At 42.4% G+C, this 25,219-nt stretch overlaps 1 protein-coding gene across 1 annotated transcript in view; it reads right to left on the reverse strand.

The window, feature by feature from the left end:
* Positions 1–3,500: 3,500 nt before the first annotated feature.
* Positions 3,501–25,219, reverse strand: part of LOC121348854 (neural-cadherin-like) — a 61,015-nt gene continuing 39,296 nt past the window's right edge. The window contains exons 19-33 of the mRNA XM_041458810.1: positions 23,970–24,063; positions 22,606–22,790; positions 22,163–22,392; positions 19,092–19,363; positions 18,077–18,291; positions 16,970–17,097; positions 16,302–16,429; positions 14,905–15,028; positions 14,181–14,361; positions 13,144–13,310; positions 12,189–12,453; positions 9,737–9,917; positions 8,552–8,796; positions 6,899–7,053; positions 3,501–3,884 (exon numbers count right to left, since the gene is read on the reverse strand). Of these exons, the coding sequence (XP_041314744.1) occupies positions 3,501–3,884; positions 6,899–7,053; positions 8,552–8,796; positions 9,737–9,917; positions 12,189–12,453; positions 13,144–13,310; positions 14,181–14,361; positions 14,905–15,028; positions 16,302–16,429; positions 16,970–17,097; positions 18,077–18,291; positions 19,092–19,363; positions 22,163–22,392; positions 22,606–22,790; positions 23,970–24,063 (2,954 nt within the window). The remainder of the gene's footprint in view (positions 3,885–6,898; positions 7,054–8,551; positions 8,797–9,736; positions 9,918–12,188; positions 12,454–13,143; positions 13,311–14,180; positions 14,362–14,904; positions 15,029–16,301; positions 16,430–16,969; positions 17,098–18,076; positions 18,292–19,091; positions 19,364–22,162; positions 22,393–22,605; positions 22,791–23,969; positions 24,064–25,219) is intronic.

The following is a 25,219-nucleotide window of genomic DNA, read 5'->3' on the forward strand; positions in this document are numbered from 1 at the left end:
CTTGTTTCCACACTGTAGTTCAAGTTCAGTATTTTTATTGAACAGAAAGGTGCATTCTTTGGGAGTGAAGAAGCACATTTCAAGGGCTCTGTGTGCAGTAGGATGTCCTGATGTGACTCTTGTGGCAAGAGCTGCAGGATGTGCAGAGCTGGAGAGAAAACTGCCCATGTGTAGGACTGGACTAAAGGGGGCTGGGGGGAGTTTGTCACTAGCATTAATTAGAGATTAATGTAATTAATCTCTAATTAATGTAATTAATGTAAATGAGCCACACGTGGTGTTTTTGCATAGAGGGGATTCTGGGCTCCAGGGAACCTCCTCCTTTAAATCCCCAGGAGATGGCCATGGGTTTTAGCATTCTCATAATTAAGAAAATGCTCAGCTTTCTTCTGCCCACCTAATCCTGCTTTTTTACAGCCCTCTTTTCCCTCCTAAACCTGCTGGTCAGTAGGTCAGGCCTAAGGACAATCAGCTTTCCTAAGGCTTGGCTCCATGTTATGTACTTGGAGTTTTATTTTAACAGGGGAAAACCACAAAGATTAATGTAGTTGACAGGCAGCCAGATTAAATACTAATATCCACATGATTATTTAAATTTCAGACCTTTACAAACATTTTATGCTAAATAAAATGTTCTTACTATATGTTTAAAGTCTGTAAAGAACATGGAAGAAGATTAATAAAAGTACTAGATTACTGCAAATCCCACTACCTAGGGACCCAATGGGGTTTTTTATTCAATATTTTTCCTTCCCCCCGACCCAAAGCTTTCTGTGGAAAGCCAGCTGTTCTCCCTGGGAGCCATGGCAGTGCTGGGATAAGCCTTTCTGCAGAGGCACTGAAATATTTGTGTGTGCCTGTGCAAATGCAGAACAAGTGAGGATATGATTTCAGCAACTGCACAGTAATTAAAAGACAGCATGCAAATTAAAACAGATAAATTAAGTGAACTAATTAGTTATCTCTGGAACGAGGAAGAGTAGGCTTTAATAGGGCATGACAGCTGTAAATGAGTGTGTCCTATTACTGAGATTGTATCGACACAAGCTCCTAGAGGAGTTTGGAAATGTTTCCTGCCCTTTTGTTTTAGTCTGTGTGTTCTGTACAAGGTGGGGCTCACTGTCAGTGCAGAGGCAGCTCCGAGGCTCTGGGGCTGCTGTTTCCATGTCTGGTTACAGACTAGGGCCACAGCTGAAATGGGGAAGGAAGCAGCAGCAGGGCAGCAACATTTGGAACAGCACTGAGACATCTGCACATCAGCTCTGTGGCTGCTCTGTGTGACCCATGTTTGTCACCTTTAGGGTTCCTGGGCACCACTTGCTGTCACTCTCACCCAGGGACCAGTTCCTCAGGGATGGAGGAAGAGCTTTGATGAGGTCTCATTCCCCTGGGGAAACCCACAGTGGTTTTTGGGTGGGTAACTGGATCCTGAGCCCACCAGCAGAAGCTTTTCAGGCAGCACAGCACCCATGACTCACATCTGTGGAAGCATCTGATCAAAACTGAGAGAGAAATAATTCAACAGAGTCCACCCTTCAGTCATCCTTAAACACAAACAAGGCAGAGACACCCAGGACAGAAGGCTGGTTTATTATTTATATGGTGCCTGAGATAGGCAGGACACTTCACAGGCAAATAAAGACAGTGTTGGCCCCAAGGAGCTTACAGGCTAAATTTAATTAAAACCAGCCAAAGCACCAGCATGGCCATAGCTATGGGAAGAACACAAGGTATGTAGACAAAATTATTGCTGTTTCAGGAAGGAATAGATTTTTGTGCATAATACATATTTAGTTCATTTTCCATACCCTGTTTGTGACAGCTGAGATGGTGGAATACAGGAGCTGGCAGACTGGACTGGTGAACACTGCGAGATGTTTCAGCCAAGGTTTCCTCCCAGGCAAATAAATGTGTCAGTAAAAGTACAAAATCACTGTGTACTGTGTGTGAACCAAAACCATTGGGTGTGAGTAACAACTGGATTTAGGTTTTCCAGAGGACAGTGCCCACCACCTGCTGTGTGTAACAGTGCTTAATGAATGGTGCACTCAGGATTTTCCAGGCAGGCACAAGTGCACATGAGAACAAGGTACTGTGTGAACATTTCTCATTTGGGAAACATGCAAACTGAGCTGGCCTGCAGACAGCATTCACCTACTTATGGGTTTTAACAGATGTATAAAAATAAAAGCCAAACCTCCCAAAACAAGCTACTGAGCAAAGCAGTCTCAGTGTCTGTTACAATACATTGTTTCATGCTTTGTTTTAATGAAACATTATTAGAAACTAGGATATAGTCATATTATTAGCTCATAATATATAATGTACATATTACATATAGTTTACATATTATAGTAGATGTAATTTACATATGATACATAGAAGAAACAGCACAGCTTAAGATTTAGGGTTTGCTGCATTGTACTCCATTTATCTGTACAAGTGGTCTCAATTAAAAAAAAAAAAAATCAAAATTAATTTAGTGGCACCTTTTCTCTTCCAAATATTGTCAAGTTTAAGAAAAATCCAGCATAGTAGCTGGACATTAAATGGTTTCAAAAAGGGACTGATTAATTTAGAGCATTATATTCCACCCCCTGCTACTGCTGTTAGTTTTCCCTGTTCCTCTGTCCCCAGATATGTCCTGCAAATGATTCTATCAAAGGAGATTTAACAAAACATGAGGGACACAGTTGTAGATGCAAATGGCACAGTTCAGGCTGGTTTAGGCTCAGTTTAGCAGCTCATTAGGAATGAGAGATTGTGATGTACTGTGTTATTTGCTACTGAAATTCCTGACCAGCCCCCTTTGAGGCATGCAGCCAGCACACCTGGCCTTTTCCTTAGGAAAATTATGTAAGCAGCTGGGTTCATGTGTTATGCCTAAATCCAGTTTCTGTCCTTGTATGGCAGCATAAAGGGATTTCAGCACAGTATAAGTGAAGTTCCAGTTCATCCTTCTGCTTCTTTCCTTTTCTTGTGCCCGTGGACTGGCACCTGCACTGTGATCAGTGAGCAGGGCTGTCCCTGGGCACTGTGAGAAATGAGAGGGATGTAATACACCATGGACTTCATTACATGAGAAAAACACAAGGTGTTTTGTTTTTCTTCAAATAACTCAAAGCACCAGAAAGAGCACATCCAGCATGCTTCCCTCAGCTCCAGCACACCTCCGGCCGTGTGCACTGGATCCCTCAAGAGTCCTGCATTACTTCAGTGATAAAAGAGACCTGGACTTCTTAACCACACTATGTGAATGGCTGCATACCCCAGATTCTCTCTTTATTCCTCCCAGTAGGTTTATATACCAAAATGCAGATGTCCAGCATGTCCCAAGGCGAGCTCCTACCCACCTTTGCTGCCCAATGTGCCTCCTTTGTGGGAATCTGAATCCCTGTTGGCATAAGGAAAAAAGGCCGGGTTGGGGTAATACAGAGCAGGAGTATAAAAAACCGTGCCTCACCTCTGCCTCCAGAACTGCACAGAGCAGCCTTGGGGAGCTACAGGTCTCCTGCCTCTCTGTGCGAGTACAGCTCCCTCAGTTTCTCGAACTTGGGTCCCCACTCGTGGATGTCCTCGCAGGCGCTGCTGCCGCCGCCCAGCCCCGCGGAGCTGAGGGAGCTGAGGGAGCTGAGGCTGCCGGCGCTGGAGCCGGCGCCCTCGGTGCAGAAGACGCGCAGCGAGTCCTGCGGCGGGCCCGGGCCGCGGCGCTCGGCCTCCCTCAGCAGCGCGGGCAGCGCCCGGCCCAGCGCCGCGCCCCCCGCCGGGCCGGGCCGCGCCCTCACGGCGGCCTGCCGCGGGGCCGGGAGCTCCTTCCTCCTGTGCCGGGAATAGGCCGGGCTGCCCTGGATGGACACCTGCAGCTCTGCCATGTTGTAGGCGTCCTGCAGGGAGAAATCGGGCGCAGCGAATTAATACTCTGTGTAGGTCCCACAGGCTCGTGTTCTGGTGGGAATAGAGAAGGAGTGATGGCGAGTCAGTCTGTCTGCTGTGAGCACCTGAAGGGTTGGGTGTTCTGCCAGCTCTGCCGCCTGCAATGCACCTGAGAAAGCCTGAGGAACACCTGTGCACTCTGTGCTGCTGCAGTCAGGGTCAGAATCAGGTCTGATCTCATCCAAAAGCTAAATAAACGTGACAGGAACACCCCAGCTTTTGTTCTGAAATTCAGATCTAAAGTGTCTTATCATGACTGATTCATGACGCTGATTATGACACTGATCCCACAAGTGTGGCAGAAGACAGAAGAAAGAGCGTTCACAAACAGCATGTTAAAGAAATCTTTCTGCAGTAATAGTAGTAGTAGTAGTAGTAGTAGTAGTAGTAGTAGTAGTAGTAGTAGTAGTAGTAGTAGTAGTAGTAGTAGTAGTAGTAGTAGTAGTAGTAGTTCAAAAATGTACTGTGATTTCTGATAAAATTTTACCAGTCTCTGGAATAATGCCTAATTATGTTACATGGCAGTGGCACAATTGTAAAAGCCAAAAACTACTTACTCCCAAAAAAGTCACTAATTCCAGCTCAGCCACAGTAAATGCTGTCTGGGAACTGTGCCACAACCTCTGGCACAAAGGTGCCAGTGCCAACAGTTAATGGCATTCAGTGATCAGAATCTTTGTGCCACCTGCAATGAAGAAGTCCTGTCCCCCAGCATCCTTCGCCTCCCTACAACCCAAAGGTTGCTTCCCTGGACTGATTTACAGGCCAAAGTAGAATGCAGACAGGTGGAGGGAGACAGAATTCATTAGAGCAAACAATTATTTGTATTGCTAATACTGTTCATGGTAACAGGAGCCGTCAGTGACAGAGGTGTGGAATCAGCACTTCCCCAAAGGTTTCTTTAGCTGTCCAGCATGTGGCATTGTGCATAACCATGTTGTAAGAGATTAACCGAGGTAATCTCAGTGAGCTTTGCTGAATTTCCCCCGGAGGCTGAGAACAATTTAAATTCCCCCCACCTGCAATCAAGAAGCTGCCTAAGTGGCAGGATGGGGTTTGGGACCTGCTTATTCCCATTCCTCCAGAGATTTAGGAGTGCTGGTGATGAGCACCGAGACCTGCAGCCCAGATCCCTGCCTTAGGCACGTCCTAAGTTAGTGCAAGCCCCAGTCCAGCCCCACTCTGAGCAGGGAGACCAGGAGAATCCGTGACATGGAGCAACTTTTCATTGTGCACAAGTTATATGGGAGTTGTTCCAATACAGACTTGAGGATCATCCCTTCACTGAACTGGGTGATGATAAAAGCATCCTTCACTGCTACTAATTGTTCATTAAAATAACACATTTCTTCTGATAATAAACCCTTCTTGGCTGGCCATCCAGCCAAGCCCTCAACTCAAGCCCTGCCTCTGGGTCCAGAGCTGGCTTTTAACAACATCTGGTGGTCAGCTGAGTTCAGTGTATAATCAACAATGCACTGACCTCCTGCAATTCTTATGAGCTCCTAATTTCTCTGGGGGAAATTTTTATTTCAGATGCAGAAACTCCTTCATATGACAACCCCTTGTCCTCATAGCCCTACTATCCACAAACACTACAAAAATGAAGCTCTTATCCAAGCAGCCTCATGGTGCTTTTGTTGAGGTAACATTAGAACACAACTAAGGTGGTGTAATTCTAGGTATTTTGGGCACTGGTTTGTTTGTTTGGGTTTTTCAAATCTAGAAAAACAACTAGGCTTTAGCCTAAAAAGTTTCAGCTGCAATCCCAGCAACTATTAAATCTGAGTAATTTAGGAAGAGTACACAGAACCCAGAGAGGTTTCACTCCAAGCACTGTTTCTTCAGGCAGAGTTAGAACCTCAGATGGAGATCATCAAGTCACTAATATGGTTCCACTGCTTAAAATAAGGAATGCATTTTAAGAACTCTCCAAAAGTAATTAAACATGTCATACAGTAACTGTAGATTTCCTCAAAGAGACCTTCTGGGTGTAAAATTGCAAAATATTGCAGAGGAAGTTAATCTGATTAAGAAAAACAGGATTTATAGCTGTCTATGTTATCACATGGGAAATGTCTGTGTTTATTACGTTCCCACTAATTCACCAAGAAAACAAGGATATTCTACAAGTAAGAATATTTTTAAATCACTGGCTTTTTTTGCCCTTCACACTGGTACTATGACTATTATTACCTCTGCAGAGTCACACCACTCCTTGAATCCATGAAATGAGCAGTTAGCAATGACATTTCTTACCTTTTATAAACATAGAAAGCATCTATAGGTCAATAAATAATCTAATAAGGGTACTTGTTTATAACATTCACTGTTTTCCTTCAAAGCTCTGCCTTTCACTGACACATGAAAATCTTAGAACAGCCAGCAGGAATGTTAATACCTGCTTTGGGTATAATCTGCTCTACTCTAAGTATAAACAGCTTGTGTTCAGTGGTGTATTTATCTCCAAAACACAAAAATGCCGAAGGGTTCTTCCACAACCACCACATGCTCCAGGGTCTCAGAGGAGCCAATTCAGCACCTCTGCTTCCCAACAAGGGAGGTGTGAACACCTGCTGTTGGGAGCAGTGTCTGGAAAAGCCTGGCCATAAGCAATAGTCACACCAGGCTCTTCCAAGCCCTTGGAGCTCCAGCAGAAAAGAGCCCTGAGAACCTCAGTGTCTCCTGAGCCCCAAAACCAAACCCAGCAGCTGTTCCCTACTGCTAAATTCGCCCTACAGGCTCCTATCAACATGCACTCAGGACCACTGGCTTTAAGACAAATTAAAAATGTATAGGCACTTATCTGAGCTTAGGAAACATGCACCCTCATCCAAATAATTCATTTGCCAATTGCAGGGCTGAATCAGCAGAACGAAGACTGAGGACAAAGCACAAAATGCATTTTCCTTAGCATGGTGAGGCACCAGTCCCCTCTTAATTGTAACATAACAGCGATCCTTACTTCATCTTGCTCCCCACCCCCTTCTTCATTGTAGTTGAGGATGTTTTCCCTGATGTCCTCCAGATCCTCAGGATGAGCAGACCCGTGGTAAACGCCTCCGTGCAGACCCTTGCGCGTCTTCCAGTGAGCCCAGAGGAAGGCGGCGCTGAGCAGAGCTGTGGGGACAGGAGCAGAGCTCAGGTGATGCAGGCACCAGTGAACCCCAGGGCACAGCAGGGCCAGCACACCTGCACTCTGGGCTTCCCAGCAAATGTCTGGGCTTTGCACTGTCCAGTGTGGTGAACATCAAACACAGAAGAAGCCTTTAAAGAGCATTTTGCAACACCCTTTAAAGCCCAGCTCGAAGTTGGTTAAAGAGCAAGTGGTGTCTCTGACCTGTCTCTGTCCTGTGTAGTGTTGAACTTTGTCACAGAAAATGCATTACAGAGGGGGACAAAGAAGAAATAACATGTTGACAGTAACAGACACAATTACACACAAATGAAACACAAGAAGACACAAGACAGAAGAGGAAATTACTTTTAGATGTTTTACTAGAAAACAAGAATGAGGCACATTTTGCCTTAGCATTCATTAATTTAACATTTTTCTTAAATGCTGAAGTGCATTTACACAACTGACAAGCTTCAACATCAGATACTGAACATTCTGTAAATAGAAACTTGTGTATCACTGTGCTACCAACTCTATAAAAATCGATAAAAGCTCAGAGTAAGACCTCAAAGCATTGAGTACCATAAATTAGCAGTGCAGTGAACTAAATACACTAGAATCTCTTACAGAATATCTACATGGCAGCAGTTCTGTGGAGCAGCATCTAAATGACCTTGGGACTGAAACTGGGGTACAAAGAGGTCATGCCCTGCACTCCTCTAACATAAAGATCTACTATCAACCTCGGCTGTCTGGGATTCCAAGAGCTGTGATACCACTTAGCTTCCCAAGAATTTGCTGCTCATATTTGCATGGCAAACATAGTATCTAGCAGAGTTGGGGAAAACTATGGTATTTCCATACTCTTACTACAACTTCTGAACAAAACTGCCTTAACACAAACATCCAGGAGAAAAATCCTATGTCTTTACTTAGGCAAACTTCCATAACATTTGAATAAACAAAAAAGACTCCAAGATGTGATCCTTCCTCACTAGTAACATCCTTCTGGTTTTCCTCTTGAGATCCAATACCTAAGGGCTGAGGAAGACATAATCAGCTGCTTAGGAGCTGGGATACAACTGGCAAGATGCAAAGTCTCCTCCTGCCTGACCAGTGTATTCCTATCAGCCAGGAAGTTTCTCCTAGACTGAAAAATCTGTTTCATACTCAGCAGTATTTTGAACAATGCTTATCTGGTAGCAATTTCAACTCTTGCTGTTAAATTGCTTTTGCTTCCAGTTATGCATCTGAACAGTTCCTCACAATGACATGAAAATGTGAAGAAAACAAAACTGCAGAGACCTTCCATAGCTCACACATGTTGATTCACTTAGCGATGGATGCACAGAGGGGTGGGAAATCAGTGATGGCAAAGGAACGAAGGCAGAGCTGGGTCTCCCTCGGGAGCTTTCGGCAGGAGATGAGGCGATGGCTGCTCAGGACAGGTGGACACATGCGCTCACCACAGGTAATACAAGACGTAGTTGCCGTAGCTACCTAGGAGTGCCAGGAAGCAGACGCAGATGGCGAAGAGGGAGGTGAAGCTGAGGCCCGTGTCCTTGTGGAAGATGGCCAGGGTGATCTCGCAGTGGCGCCCGGTGTAGCCGTCGGGGCAGTGGCACTGGAAGCTGCTGGGGGACAGGGACACGCAGGTGCCGTAGTTGCAGGGCCGCTCGGCGCACGCCGTGTGCACGCACTGCCGGCCTGAGGCGTTCTCCAGGATCATGTGTCCTGCGGGGCAGCTGCACACACCAGGGCAGAATGGCACCGTTAGGCTGGGAGAAAACAGCCGTGACAGGCAGCACTGAAGATTTTAAAACACACTTTGGTGACACTTTTTGCACGGTTTCCGAAGCAGTTACTGGGAATAAGTTATGTGAAATCATGACATGTCCCGAGGCAGCCATAGCATAGCTCCACAATTTCAGACCCGTATGTCTGGGGCTTTCAGAACTCAGGTATTTCCACTGCCTTCTGCAAGATTATCCTTGTGACGACCAGTTGGGTTGCCTTCTGCAGTTCTGGCTAGCCAGGACAAGCTGCGCTATGTTCTTTGAGTTTCCAGAGTTAGAAACTCCATTTATGTGGACAGTGCCAGTTAGGAGAGTGTGCAAATATTAAGGTATGTGTAAATAAAGTGTTCATTTGCACACCACAACCAGCAGGAATTAGTGTTGTCCTGACCCCAGCCACAAGCACAGGAATCTGAGCTCAGCAGAGTGGTGTTTCTAAAGCAGCTTGAGGAGGATGGAAGGGAACAGAGGCAACAACCTGGGGCAGTGCAAGAAATCAGACCCTCACAAGAGAAAGCATTGACACTGCACAGCACAAGCTTCACAGTACAGCCAGGGAACTGTGCCACTCCAGCTCACACACCCTCCTGTGCTGGTTCCAGGGTTTACAAGCATTCTGGATTTGCTATTGCTCTTTAAATGTTTTCCATTAGACAGGCAGCTGAACTTGCTCCACAATCCCTGGAGCCAAGTTGATTTATATCAGCTGTGGTGGTGTCTCTAAGGACACAATAACCTGCTCCCTGTGCAGGTGTTCATCTTTGTGTGCCACTGTGGTTCCAGTGATTTGATGAGATTGCCCAGTGCCAGCCTTCAAGCTGAACACTTCAACATCCACCCTTTCCCACCTCATTCTGAAGGGTTTTGTGCTTCTATTTCCACCAATTACCTGCATTCATGCATCATCCACAAATCAATACAAATAAATTCCTGGTTGCAAGGGTTATTCCTACAGGCCTCTGAAGAACAGCCTTCTTTGATGCCTTGGGCACTCAGTACTGACACCAGCTCCTTCCCATGAGTGTCCAGAGGGATTCTGTAATTGTTAAATCTGACATCCTTCATACATCCTACAGCAGGCACAAAAAAACAGTTTTAAAAACTATTCAGCAAGAATCATTTGAAGCAGTTATAAGATTTGGCAGTTTGTGCTTAACAAAGGACACAGGCTATCAAAGTTTAAATCCAGGACTGAATTCACTTAAAATCTCATAGCATTGTCCTTCATTTTTGAACTGAATTTGCTGAAGTTTTAGATCAAGATTCCCAGTGGTTTCCACGAGAATCAAGTGCTGCTGCAGGTCTATACTGGTTTTGGCTGGGATAGACTTAATTCTCTTTTCAGGGGCTGTGTTTGGATCTGTGCTGAACACAGGGCTGATAACATGGAGCTGTTTCTGTCATTGCTGAGCAGGGCTCACACAGAGCCCACGCCTTTCCTGCTTTTTGTGGGGCCATGCTGGAGAGGGGCTGGGGCTGCCTGGGAGCCTTGGAAGGGACACAGCCAGGACAGGGGACCCCAGCTGACCCAGGGGATGCTCCAGACCATGTGGGATCATGCTCAGGATTTGCAGTGAGGGGAAGGAGGAGGAAGTGAGATGTTTGGAGAGAAGGTGTTTGCCATCCCAGGTTCCCGTTGCCCTGCTCTCCTGAGGTGAGAACACCTGCCTGCCCATGGGGAGCAGGGAATTCATTCCATGTTTGCTGTGCTTGTGTGCATGGCTTTTGCTTTCCCTATTCAACTGTCTTCATCTCAACCCAGGGCTTTTCCAGCTTTTACCCTCATGAATCCCTCTCTGATCCCTCTGCTGGGGAGAGAGTGAGAGGCTTTGAGGGGCTGGGGAAGGGCTGGGGAAGGGCTGGGGTTAAACCATGACAGGGCCGCTATTCCCCCTAAGGTAGTCAGTGGAATATGTTCCCCTCCACTGTGATTTCCATAGAGAAGTCCAAATATTGTGGAGAATCTGTTACATATGGATAACCTGTTCTATTCTTCAATGTACCAGTAAAAATTGTTTGGCTGATTGTAAATGGTAGCTTATGGTTTACCTTTATAGTATGAAGAGCAAACCACAAATAATGGTGAGAGAGTCTTCAATCAGGGATAGAAAATTTGTACTGAAGATGTGTGACATTAATTTTGTATGCACGAGATGCCTCATCATGAAAACATATACTTTGATTAATTAAGTACATTTTATGACTTTGAAGTCCTTAAAGCTTCAGCTTCTTAGCAGCAACATTAATAGTCCTAATTAAAATGATCTTCATGCAACCATTTGACTTCTTTATTTACTTAAAAACAAACACTACTACTCCCATAAATAAAAAATTCAAAATATGCTCCCTAATTCATATCATAAACTTTATTTATTGGAATACTTCTAGTAAAGCAATAGAAAACAATCTTTTTCTAAACAATTTGTGATACACTTAAGTGGTAAATTATTACTCTATTTATTTTCTCTCCAGGCACTTTTGTATTACTCACTGAAGTACTTCTGTGTGGTGAAAAGATGACCAGCTTGCTTTGAATGGATTTACTGGGACCTAGTTAAAGAGGTGAAGGGCATGGGAGAGAGGTGACCTACAGACACCAGGCAGGTTTAACCAGCAGTGATGTGTGTTACTTAGCAGTAAAAGCTGATTTGCTTTACTTACACTGTGGGTTTAGGCAAAGGCCAAATTTCCAGCTGAGCTCAGAGTAAAGAGCTGCCATGGATATCCCAAACTTCCTTTGTGGAACTACTCAATTTCCAGGCTGGAAACTGATTTGCTTTTAACACACACTGTGACCTTATCCACTCAGTTGCTAAAAATTCAGATTTTTAGCTCTAATTCAATAAACCATTTCTAATTTTAGTTAATGCTTTAGTTAATGAGTGTAAAATCCAGTAATACTGAGGTAATAAACCAGGTTTTGGTGGGTGTTATGCAATGCACATATAAAATGGGAAAAAATTCCTTTTACCATAGAAACAGATGTGTTTGGGAGGGAAGGAGAGCTGCCAAATGGACTGGACAGAACCATGCACTGAACCAGCTCTGCCTATCCAAGGCAGGGAGCCATGCACAATCTATCTGGAAGAAGCTTCTGGATCTCCAGGTACCAACTCTCTGCAGCCAAGGCAAGAGGTGACCATCATTGTTCCAGGTCCAAGTGTATTTGCAGACAATTCCCTGCTGTACCTTCTGGTCAGAACAGCTTATCCATCCCTGTTTCAAAGCATCATGCAGGCAATTTGTGTACTTTGGGCTCTACATAAACAAGAAAGTTTCCTGCACTAATTTTTTTATTTTTACAGATCCATATTATGAACAGTGAGATGAAGAATTCCTACCTTGAAAACTCCTGTTTTGGCTGAATGGGTAGGTGTTTCCAAGGACCAAGCTGCTGGGGTCAATGACAATCTCTTTGTATATTCCTGCTGCTTTAGTAATCTCTCTCTTCCCACCTCCTTCATAAAGGCGAAGAGTAAATTCATTTTCATTTCTCTCCAGTGTGATGTGATGCCATTCACCGTTATCAATGTGGTAGGAGGGAAGGCTTACAGAATAGTTTCCATCACCCAGATTGTATGAGACCGCTAAGAGTCCCTGAACAACCTTGTGGATAATTAACAGATAGCAAGAAAGAAAAGTCATTGCCTGGCATTTTGTATTGATCTGTAACCTCAATCTTAAAACATTTGTTTAAATTTAGGGTATATTTACACTGCAAATTTAGAAGTAATATAAAAATACTACAGGTGCTACTGAATTAGGCCACCTAGATGTGGCAGCAATATACTCACAGTAGTATCTAAGTCACCTTAGGAGTAATTTTATCCTGATTTCTCTTGCAGAAATTTATGGGGTTCTTCTAATAGTTGAGAGTCTGGTGTATCACAGCTACAGTGCCAGCTCAAACCAACATGGCTGAAGAGGTGACTTGTTCAGTGGTGTGTATAAAATGAGAAGGTTGTCACTCTGAGAGCCTGACATCATCAGAACTGCCACAGGCACCTTGCTTAGCGAGTCTGAACTACACAGAACTGGCCACATGGTTCAAAAGGACACCAGGTACACACCCTATTCTGTATAGAACCTTATTTCTCTGCAACTGGCATCGAAACCCAATGGCATACCAGATCTGAGTGGTCAATATCTCAAGGATCAGATATATCTACCCATAAAACAAATTCCAGACTCTTGGTGCTCAGCGTAAGGCTTTTGTTCTGTTTCCATCTCTTGAGCGAGTGTTTCTCAGAGCTGTGTGTGGCCCTGGTGTCTCTGTCTGTGAGTGGGTGCCCTCACCTGCAGGGTGATGTGCTCGTCCCTGGCCCGGGACAGCACGGTGGCGATGACGCCGTCGGGCTGCCGCGTGCGCACCAGGGCCTGCAGCCGCGTCCTGCGCGCAGACACGCTGACCGGCAGCTGGTAGCGGATGTGGCTGCCTGCCTCAAACCTGTACTCCTTGGCCACTGCAAGGGAGAGAAACCTTTAAACCATCTCCTGAGGAGAGGGAAATGTTGTTATTGCCCTTAATGTCATAGTAAGAGTTGAAAGGAAAAGGAAATAGTTGCGATGCACAGTATGGATCTGTGAGACAATTTGTCCTTTGGGACATACTCCTGTACTTATTTCCACAGCTCCTACAGTCACTCTCATACTTCATTTTCCTCTGTAAAGAGGTGTTCTCCCACCCAGCTTGATCCTGCTAATGCTCCTCCTTACAATGCTCACATGGGGTGACAGCAGGGAAGCAGCACCTTTGACCAAGACAAGAGACTGCGGATCAAGTACCACAATCAAATTTCATAACCTGCTATTTTATAATTGTCATTCTGCTGCAAACTTTGCCTCCATGACAGCTAAAAATCCTACTATTCCCAAAGCATAGCTCCTTAAGTTAGCAGAGTCTCTTCCTGACACCAACGGAGCAATGATTTCTAATTCCAGTTGCATGGTTCTAATTCTTCACAGAAAGTGGTACTGGCACACTCATACTTTTTAGGTATTAGATATTTCTGAAAGTGTAAACAGATGCAAATCAAACAACTGTAATAAAATGAAATACTTTTTTCACAATTTCTTTGTCATGCAGCCATGTCATCATACAGTCATTGCACAAACACCCTCAGGATTAAAGAAATGATCCTGTACTGAGAAAGCAATTTCTCAAAGGGAATTAGAAAAGAAATTGTTAACAATTGCAGGCAATGACACTGCAACATGACTTTACATAATGTAATATAAAACCACCTCAACAATCATTACCTGCAAATATTTGAAGTTTCCTGTAGTGTAAAATTTAGCAGCCTACACAAATGAAACAGAAAAGAAGGGTTCACCTTTATCACATCGATAGCCGTGGTAGCCTGGCAAACAGTGACATGCAAACGAGCCCCAGTCCCCAAGGCACTGCCCATGGGCACCACAGGAGGAAGATCCCATGGTCTCACAGCTCCCATCCGTCAGGGTGCAGCCAGGGAAGCTGTTCAGGGACTCTGCAGGAGACTGAAGGTCGTATACCTTCAAGAGACAGTTCATGACACAAAAATATTATTTGAGAAACATATTTCATTTTTAAACAGAAATAGCACTTCACTGTGTGTTCCTCATCTGCATTGCTTAAGTTACTATGTTTGCTTTTTGACATTCAGACTTCAGCTGATTTTATCAAGAGCATATTTTGCCTTTGAATAAAGTCAACTGACTACAAAAACAAAAAACCCCTAATACTTCCTAACAAAGCAGACAGCTGGCATAAATATACCGTTATACAATTGCCATTCAGAAGTTCCCTGAATGCACAAAGAAGCTTGGAAAACAGCTGCATGAAACAGGGGATAAGCAAACATAGTTTCTGCCTCACTAATACATCTCCTTCTATCTTTTCAAGGTACTTATTCTAATTATCACAGAAAAACCCAGAATTTTCTTATATTTTACCCTGATGCATGTGAGCATTGAATACATTGATGGAAGCAGAAGTTTCATGTATAATATTAATCTCCCAAAAGTTGAATAAAGAAGTTTTCTTCTCTGCTAAAGCAAACATTACTCTGCTCTTACCTGAGTATCCAAGATGAAATTGCGCAAGCAGCCAGAAAAATGTTTGTGTAGCAATTGTGGGTAGGAGTATGGTATGGACTCTTTCACACCACCCAGCTGGAGAACATGGTTCACATTCAAATACCTTGAAAAATCATATCAATAATAAAAATAATGTGCATCTACCTTCAAACATAGATGTATAAATAAATAAATACACTGCTTTTCCAAATATAACAGTAGAATGCAACTACTTAATTTTCCCTCTCTGAAATAAAGCCCTTTAAAATAAAGGATATTTTTTAAAACATGACAGTGAAAACTGCTGAATGTTTAACTGTGGGACACTATTACATTTTGGGTATGTTTGCATCCAAGTCAGAAACAGCTGTGGTATTCTAGACACCATATTCTCCTTCAAGTGCTCTGTGTGTGTGCACAGACATGCTATGCTGTAGGAATACTACAAAAAAGGCTGTTCTGTGTATGGCAAAACTCAGAAATCTAAAAGTTGGGTCCATGTGGTCTGAAAGGCCATGGTAAACATGTCCAAGCTCTGCACTATCTCCCAATCATCTCTCCAAGCCAAAGAACTCCATGCATTTTAGTCCTCATGCTTTCTTTTTCCCAGAGTTATCAATTCATTTCTTTTGTTTTCATTTGTCCTTATATTTTTCCCTTTCTTTGTGCTCCTTTCATGACCAGGAGAGCTCCAGGCAGCTGTGGACAAGGATTAATCCCAATGCTCATCAGAATACTTGCTTGGACTATCTATTCCACAGCTGAAGTATCTTTGTTAGTACAAAGGTTTCCCTAAAACATAACCTGAATATTCCTCACTGTAACTTTAGACCCTGTAGAGAAGAGATTGTCTAAATCCTCTTTGTACCATTCTTTTGTACACACTGAGACTTATCTCTCTCCTTAGTTTTCCCTTCTTTCTGTTAACTGACCTCAATTCCTTCATTCTTGATTCTTACTCTCAGGGTGAGCTGATTAGTCATTGCTCTTCTCTGGACTGTACCCAGCTGCTCCTTGTCCATCCTGCACTGTGGGGCACCAACTGCACCCAGGACTGTGATGTCAACTGGCCTAAATTCGTGAGGTTTTAAGGAGTAGGATCACAGATAAACAGAGAGAAATCTTGTGGGTGGAGGATGGTACACAGGGCCCACAAAAACTCCAATAATAGCCACTGAGTTTTGGAGTTGTCAATTAGTACTGCAACACTACTCAGTGGAAGACTGGTTCCTTAAAATTTGTTTAGTTCTTTGAGGTCCAGGCTTGGTCTAGAAGGTCTGAGAAAAGAGGAAATGCTTTTTATGCTCCTAGCCATCAATAACTCTGCTTCAGTCTAACAGTCAAATGTTCACAGACCTTAGAATGAAGTGCCTGTCAGGGAACCTCCAGGAATGTACCTTGCTCTCCGTGGCACAGACCCCGGGACTTCGCAGTTGGTGCGATCTTCGGTGGACAGCCAGCGGCCAACGCCTTCGATCTCGGAGAGCGCGGCGGCGCTGCACTGATCCAGAGTGAAGCGGACAGCCTGCACACAGCACACACTCTGAGCTGGCCCTGCTGCACAGCCCCACAGCCGCAGCTTCTACTTCCTGCACATCATCCAAAATGGGCTGGGTGTTCCCTGTTCTGTTCATCTTTCAAAAACCAGTAGGGCCAAAATGGAGCCATTCAGCAAAAGTAGGGACTTCTCAACTTTATTTGTGCTTTTGAATATTTTAACCACTTACACAAGACCTGTAACTGCATTTGCAAGTAAATAAATACGTGCTTTTTTGTTCATAAGTAATGGATTCCAGTGGCCATATTCTACATGTGCTGCAGCAGAGCATAGAAAAGGTAAAGATCACAGAATATGGATTACAACATCACTGGATGTGGAATTCACAATGAGGTTGTCCCAAAATTTCTATTACTCATCAAATCTACATGAGCAGTGAGGACAATACCTATTGTCTGTTGTTTATTGAAAGGCTGTTCTTTCTATCCTCCTGTATCTGCACAGGGAAATATTTTTAGAAATATTAATAGCCTGATGTGAAAAAAAAAAACCAAAACAATAACTGACCTGACCATTGGTTCTGACTTCCAGTCGATGCCACTTCTTGTCTGCTACATTCAGATGACTTGGAAACTGCAGCACCACAGAACCTGCGCCATGGCTCATCTTCAGCACAGGAACACCACTAGAGAGTTCTAATACAACATGAACCAGAAATTAAATTCAGCTACAAAATGTCACTTTTGGTATCTCAGCAGTTAGTGACTATACTGATTTAATGGTTATTGCTAGTCACATACAGGGGGGTCACTACAGAAATAACTAGAATTATACCCTCTGTCTTCTATTAAGCAGAAGTACTCATTCAGTATATTATTTACTTATACACTTTAGATTATTCCACTTCTCTGTCAAAACACTGAAACTAATTTCTGAGAAGCAATCTGCAATTTTATGATGCTCTAAAACAATTAATATATGCAGGTTTCTTCTTTCCCATCTTCTACTCAAATTTACAAGTAACTGCAAAGCAAAAAAGAGGTAAATTATTAACTACTCAATCACATTACCTTTCAATTAATCAGGAGAACATAAAATGCCAACCATACTGTTCATCTTGTGTGTTAATTCACAAAAAATAAGCAGCAGTAACCTTTTAAAAATGTGTCAACATAAAGCATTGAGTTCTACTTGTAGATGAATCTTCCCACAATGGCAGGTGGGGCTGAATTAATCCATCACATCATTGCCATTTTTAAAAAATCTACAAAATTACCCCAAGACCAAAGAGAGTTTAAGTGGATTTCTTTTCTCACCAAACTAGATAAGAATGACATGCTACTAAGACTGCACTACTCATGTAATACCTATCTTCAAAGCACCAAAATTCCTTTATAGCACTACAGTTTTTCTAGGCAGGTTATTTTTTTTATATATATCAATCTGTTTTGCTTTCCCCTTCATTTCTACAACTCTGTGATGAGCCCAAAGCCAGAGGTGCAGGCTACAAAAATAGACATCAAAGGAGAAAGACTTGTTAGGAAATGCTTCAAAATATTTTTCCACCACCTCATTAAGTGGAAAGACAGAATCCATAGTCTAATTGTTACACTGGTCACAAACAATCCATTCCCAAAAGACATTTAATTTTTCCACACCCTTTTGCAGAAGTACCTATTGCAATGAAGTTTTCTGTACTCCCAGGTTCTGGATTTGATAAAGGGCCACTATATAGTAAAAGTCCATCTGGAACCACAGTAATAAACTCTAGAGAGAGTGAGCTTTCAAAACAAGGTCTGATGGGACGAAACCATGCATAACCATTTCCATGGAAACTGTGCTTAGTCTGCTGGCAGTCTGGTCCATGAAAGGAAGCAGGACAAAGACATCTGAAAGACCATAAACAAAAGAAATAGTCAAAATTCCCCCATGTTCAGCTTATTTTTTGGTTTTGCATGCAGCAAATGCAGAACTTAAATCAGAGTTAAGAAATCAGCAAAACAAAGATTTTACCAGAATCTTAGGTGTGTTTGGCAATTATTAGAATGCTCTAAGAATACAAAGTAATTTTGTTCCTTATACTAACTCCCTCAAAAAAAAAAGTATTTTTGAGGCCAAGTTTTTGCGAAAAAAGAACTTTTTTTCTAAATAACACAAAACATCAAACATCAATTTATTACAGAGTAAACTCAGGAAGGTTAATTCCTAGCTGGAATTAATTTCACTAAGGGAATACTGCTGCATGCCAGGTGATGCTATAATAAAGCAAGTTTACAATCCAATGCTTTTCAGGCTCTTTATTACCCATTGTTTGAACTATATTTCACTCCTACATCCCTGCTGCTACATTGATACTCACTTTTATTATTGCTCTGCTGGAAAAGAGAAAAAAAAACAAAGCACATACCTTCATCATGAATTAGGTGCTCTTAACAAATGACAAGTGTTAATTCTGTGTTCCCCAGGGTTTTCTTTGTTACTCATGCACTTTTTGGGACCACAGCCCCATTGAGGCCATCAGGAAGCCCCTGCTGCTGTTAGATTTACACCCCAGTGCACCTGTGGGGTTTTCCTGTTTCTCCTCCAGTCAGAAGTACATTTATGGTTATTTCAGGCAGGTACCTTGTAAGCATCACTCAACACCTTAAAATCAGAGGGCAGAAATAACGTGCAGAGCAGGTTTGCTCACCTGTAGCCGTTCAGAGTGTCGACACAAAGGCCCCCGTTGAGGCAGGGGCTCCGGGCGTAGGAGGAGCAGGGCTGGTGCAGGCGCTCGCGGGCAGAGCAGGCGCAGAGCCCGTGGCTGGAGGTGCTCAGGGACACGAAGGACACGCTCCCCGTGTCCATCACTGTGGGGATGTCACTCACGCTGAGGTGGTTTGTACAGCCCTCACTGCAGTTGGCACTCCTGCACTCGTCAACATCGATCTGGGAAACGTTCAGTCGCAGAGCTGACTGCATCTAAGAGAAAAGACGGCAGCACTGTTATCCTAATGAAGGCTTTCACCTCAATTCTGAAAAGCTGAATCAGAGACTTAACACAGGGTTTAGTTTCTTGAACATTACTTAGTAACATCCCTGATTATATGGGCAAGAAAAATAATTTGAAAAATTCAGGAAACATTTCATTTAAAAATTACAGCAGCAGCATTTCCTATAAACTTGATCATTGACATGATTGAGTGTGAACATGTTGAATCTGTACTCGTCTAATGATATTATTTCCAAGGACCAAAGCTCTGAGAGCTGTGACACTCCTCAGAGCTGCAGCATCTGCACCACACGTTTCTGCCCTTCAATAGCAACAGGAGTGTTTCAGCTCAAACCAGGATAAATCCTTCCTCAGCAGTAACACCCAGATATTATTCCTTACATTCTCTCACACAAAAGGACACAGACACAGCAAAATGCAGGGCTGAGCTGCTTTCAGTAATCATGTCCACAGACAGTGACCTGACAAGACAACTTTGTAGCAACTTGGATTCAGTCTAATGATTTTTGCCCCAGAAATTTACATTTCATGTCAAGCTGTCTGCAACAAAACACAGTTCATCATACTGGATACTGTATTCTATGCTACATTAATCTTTGCTAGTGCACTGTTTTTACTGTTAGTTGGGCTTGCACCTGAAAGCCCAAGTACCGAATAAAAAGAGGCTCAGTGTAACCACAGCTCTGGTAATGTAGGCATGGGGACTCTGAGATCACAACTTCCATTCCAAATGGAGCAAGGAAGCACTGGCAGAGAGGGAGGGAAGGGAGCTGCTCACAGTGTGACGCCAGAACAGAGCTACCATTAGTCCTGGCTTTTTGTCCTTCAGCCTGCACTCCTAAATTATCACAGTTTGTTCTTTCCACTTATTTGGGGATTTTGCACAGGTGTCTGTTATAAAGCTTCAGCATTTGATCTGTATTTGGTGATTCAAATACACTGAAATGTGTATTTAGTACCCCAACCCGAGTTTGGGTGAGTGAGGCAAAAAGACCTCACTACTCTCACAGTGGTACACAAATGAACAAGGTATACAAATGTAAAACTAACAACACTAGAGCTTTTTGTATTTAATATGGAGGGCTTTTTCCAAGTGGTAAAACATATGGCAAATATCTTAAAAATAAGCTTTGAAAAGATCAAAACACACAAATACTCAAGTGCTTCTATTTTTTCTCATTTGTGTAGTCATCTCAGTTCACCACTGTAAGAACTTTGATCTTTATAATCCTTTGCCTCTGTATTCTCAAATATCATACCATGTATTGATGCCCTGCCCCCACAGGCACAGAGTATACTTTGCAATGGCATGATGCATCCTGTCAATGCAGGTCTGTGTCTGCTGCCCACGTTTATCACCATCAATGGAGAGTCTGTAATGCATATTTAGACATCTGTGTAATACTGTCATTGAAAAACTGTATAAAAACAACCTTGGCTCCTTTAAAGTATTAGGATGGATTATTTTTCTGCTAAATAAAAATTGCTGTTGTAAAACTATATCCCCAGGAGGTAATGCAAACATATTATTTATGTAGAAATTCAATGAATAATTCCAGTGCTAATTACTTATTTTCTATATTTATAGTTATACACATAGAAAACTACTGGAGGAATTCTCCAGCTATGATTGGTTTTCTGTAAACTATTGGTGATTACTCACTAGAACTATTCATTAAATATAGAAAGGTGGTATATAATTAAGAAAAACATATTTTTTCATTACAATACGTGAAGCAATCCCCTTGTTACCACTTTGATGAATTCAGGTGTCATGTATTATGGCAGAGAATATTTGAAATCGATAGGATTTTCTATCTTATTGTAGCAGTAATTCAATAAATATGCAAAAGAAGCAGTCATTACCCTTCATGAATACTCTCTGTCTCTGGCATTTCCTATTTGGTCACTCTGAAGACTCTCATAATCCACGGAGCCGTTCAAGATACACCAAGAAGGAGGCAGGTAGTAAGTTAAGACAGCCCTGTTTGGTTCCCAGACTCAGGCAGACTCCACCATACTCACACAAATGGAAAGTGCTGATTTCTCTTTGGAAAAATCATCCATATGATGTACCATGTATTAAACCCACATATGGCCAGGGCAAGTGAAAAGCTGAGCAGTGTCACTTTGCCTTTGTGCAGGGCGACAGAAAAATCCAGCTGTGGCCAAGACAGACTGTGTCTGTAACTGAGTCAGGAAGCAGGACAGCTAGGGAACACCAAGAAGGGGAGGAAAACATCTTCCATCAAAAAAAATTTTCTTTGACAACAGTAAAAGACGTTGGGGGATGGATGGTGTCACTTTGTATTTGAAGCCGTCCTTTGGTGAGATAAATGCAACCACAGGACTGGTTGTCTCCATCTCACTTACCTGTTGCAAGTGTCACCTCGTTATACTGCAGAATTTCTGTGAGGGTGCCATCAAGCCTCCACTCTAAGTGTCTAAACAAGCTGATGTGGGGATTTGGGGATGACACAATGAAACACTGACTGGAGAAAACAGTATCTACCCCATGGCAGCATTGCAGACCCATTTTTCTGCAGCTCTCCAGTGACTATTCATTGAACCAGAAGTTAGTACAAACACACCATACCAGTATGTATGGCACTAAAAAGAAGGGAGAAAGCTTGAATTAAACACTTGTTTTTCTCATGAGTGAAGCAATAAAACCCTTCTCTCTAGATGCAATGTCGTTTTCCACTGAGGTTTGGGATGCACACCCTGCAAACTCAGTGTTTGGCCGAGTTCCACAGGTGAGAACCAACCTCAGTTTTGAAGGCTGCCATCTCCGCATGCAGCTTCTCAGGTCTGTAATAGGCTGAGCCAGCACGAACTGCAAATCTCACATCTGTCTGTTTTCCATCCCTGCCCATCACACTGAAGACAATCACATCACTCAGCTTTGCAGGTAACAGTTTTGCAAGGAACTCCTTGAACTCGCCATGTCTTGTTTTGCCATGTTCATCTCTCCTTACGAACTCCTCTGCTGTGACACCTGGTCAAGGGATTCAAAAATAGATAAACCTGAATACCTGGGAGTTCACAGGTTAATTTCTCAATTTATTTCATATTTAACAATATGGAAGCATACCAGAAACTAGCATACAGTGATAAGCAAATCAAGTATTGATATAATAATAGCTACACCACATAAACATTCAGTTAGAGAAGCAGCTGATCTAAACTCTCATCAGCAAATAAAACCAACCTGAGAAACGCACAGTGGCTGAGTTTTGTATGGCTTCATTTTCCAGGTCTCTGACATGGATTTGTACTGTAGATATAACATCAGGACAAACTCCATCAGAAACTCTAACTCTTAAGTTGTATATTCCCGGAGGAGTGTTATCCACCATCAGCAAAGACCCAGTCCTCTGATTTAGTCTGAAAGATCTAGACAGAAACCTTCAATTAGGAAATCTTAACAAATCAAAGTTGAGGATTTTCTTTACTCATGAACACCACTCAGAAGGCCTTAAATGTTACTGCAAAGGTTATAGGGCCAAAACTTAAGGGAATTATGCAACAACCTCAAGAAGGCACCTCAGCCACCTTAACTGAGAAATTACAATCTGCAGATCTTGTAAAGAGGTGTTCCTGCCACTCAGCCTTTCCCAGATTTGAACAAAAGCAATTTGAACTTGCAGTTTGAATTTGTGCAGTTGAACCAGGTGGTTCAGCACAGTCATCATGGGCAAGCCTCTGATGTCAGTAAAAGGGAGTGACAAACCCACACTGATCATTCCAGGTTCTCACATCTCTGCCTGGAGCAGGGTAAGTCTATATAAAATCTCTCACAGCATCTTCATTGGACACCTCAAAGGGCCAGTAATCAGCAATTATGGAAATATTCCATGACCATTATTATGGAATAGTGACCTCTTAGCACGGAAACAGGCCTAGGTGCTGGTGATGAACACAGTCTTTAATTCTGGGCTACTTCAGGCTTTTAAACTTTTAGTCATAGCACAGAGTAAAATTCATTTTCATATCCATTTTTCCCTTTCAGACAGCACACAGTTATGCCATAAACCATCTCACTTTATGATATGAACAAATAATGTCTAAGTAGGAATTAAGGGTCCAATTCAACATTTCAATTAACAGAAAAAAACCTCCACTAATCTGAGTCATGGTTTTCACATGCAATTGTTAATTTAGCCATCAAAGGAGAGCACCAAATTCCCTTCCACTTTTGATGAAATTACTCCATTCCTTGCTTTTAAATTCAGATTTGTATTCCATCAACCCTAACATCTGAAAGCAAGCATTAGGACTCTGTCTATTTTTAAATTGGAGCTTACAGAATGCACATTTTAAAGTAAATTAACTATGACATCGGACTAAAAATCAACATCATGGTGTGATCCTGCATTGTCTTGGAAAAAATATTTAATGCAGTAATTTCTTAATACCTAGTAACCAAGTAAAAAAGAGCATTTGAAAGGTACATCCCTTAATACACTCAATAACCCTGGCTTTATGCACATCCTGAACACAGAGAAATACATGGTGAGAAAATAATTACAGAAGCATAAATATTACTCATTTTGACATAAATACAATCCTCACTTGAGCAGTTTTCCTTCAGAGAGAAATGTTTTATTGTCCCAGTCATCCTGATCTGGTGCAAACACTTCCCCAAGCACTGTTGTTGACCATTTTCCTGTTGAGATAAATTATAATAAATCTGCATTTAATTTTTGCTTTTCAGTGCACTTTATATTCTGTGACATTCATTACTGCTTTTATTATTTTCAGACTCCTGCTCAATTTAGTGATGGTTATGATCCAAGATTCTTAAAACAATGCATAGCCTGTCATATGATTTCTGCCAGTTCTGGTAATGTGAGCACAGTGGAGATGCTACATGAAAGAAGAAAAGCTGGAAATAGCACAAAACAACACCAGAATCATACATAAATACAACTTTCTAAAATCTCTCAGACAAAAGAAAAATTAAAAATCACCACATCAGGAGTTAAGTCCAAATGTTTCATTGCTACTCTATTATTTTGAAGAGCACACAAAGCGGAACCCAGCAAAAGACAGAGATCATCTTATGGGATACAGCTGGGCGAGAAGGACATGACTGGGAAAATGAAAAGGGCAGGAAGACACCAAGCTGGGCCAGGTCGGGAGATCATCTTATGGGATACAGCTGGGTGAGAAGGAATGACTGGGAAAATGAAAAGGGCAGGAAGACACCAAGCTGGGCCAGGTCTTGGTGATTTTTCCAGGCCCTTGGGGGCTGGCACAGAAGTGGAACATCCAATCAATTTTTCTAAAACAGCAAGAGGAACAAATCCAGGGAAGGAGACTTTTGAAATCCACAGTCCAGGTTCAGCAACATGGGAAATTTTTAAGGTTCAAATCTGGAGCCGAGCCAGCCTAGATGCTTCATTCTCTCATCTCTACAGTATGATCTGGTCGTATCTTTTTTGTTGTTTAGGCATACCAAACTCAGAAAATGTAACTGCAAAATGCCTTCTGTATGTGAACACTCATTAAGAGAAAATAGATTTTATGCGTTTATAAAAATACTGCTTTTTCTGCAAGTTCAATATATACCTGTTTGCACCTAACAGTTCTTTGGTAGATAATCTTTTACACACTAAGGTCTGAGTTTAACAAATATATTTCACTTACTCCACTTTACTTAGTATTTACAGAACAGGAGCTGCAGTTTTGAAGTATGTAAACCATTAAAGAAATTAGTCTGCAGATTAACATATTGCAAGAAAGAAATTAAGTGTAAAACTCTGCTATTTCATGAATTTTATCTAATATCCAGAATCTGATCTCACATCCAGCTAGCACTT

This window comes from Pyrgilauda ruficollis, unplaced genomic scaffold (genome assembly GCF_017590135.1).
Source record: "Pyrgilauda ruficollis isolate IOZ18807 unplaced genomic scaffold, ASM1759013v1 scaffold13, whole genome shotgun sequence".
Lineage (NCBI taxonomy): Eukaryota > Metazoa > Chordata > Aves > Passeriformes > Passeridae > Pyrgilauda > Pyrgilauda ruficollis.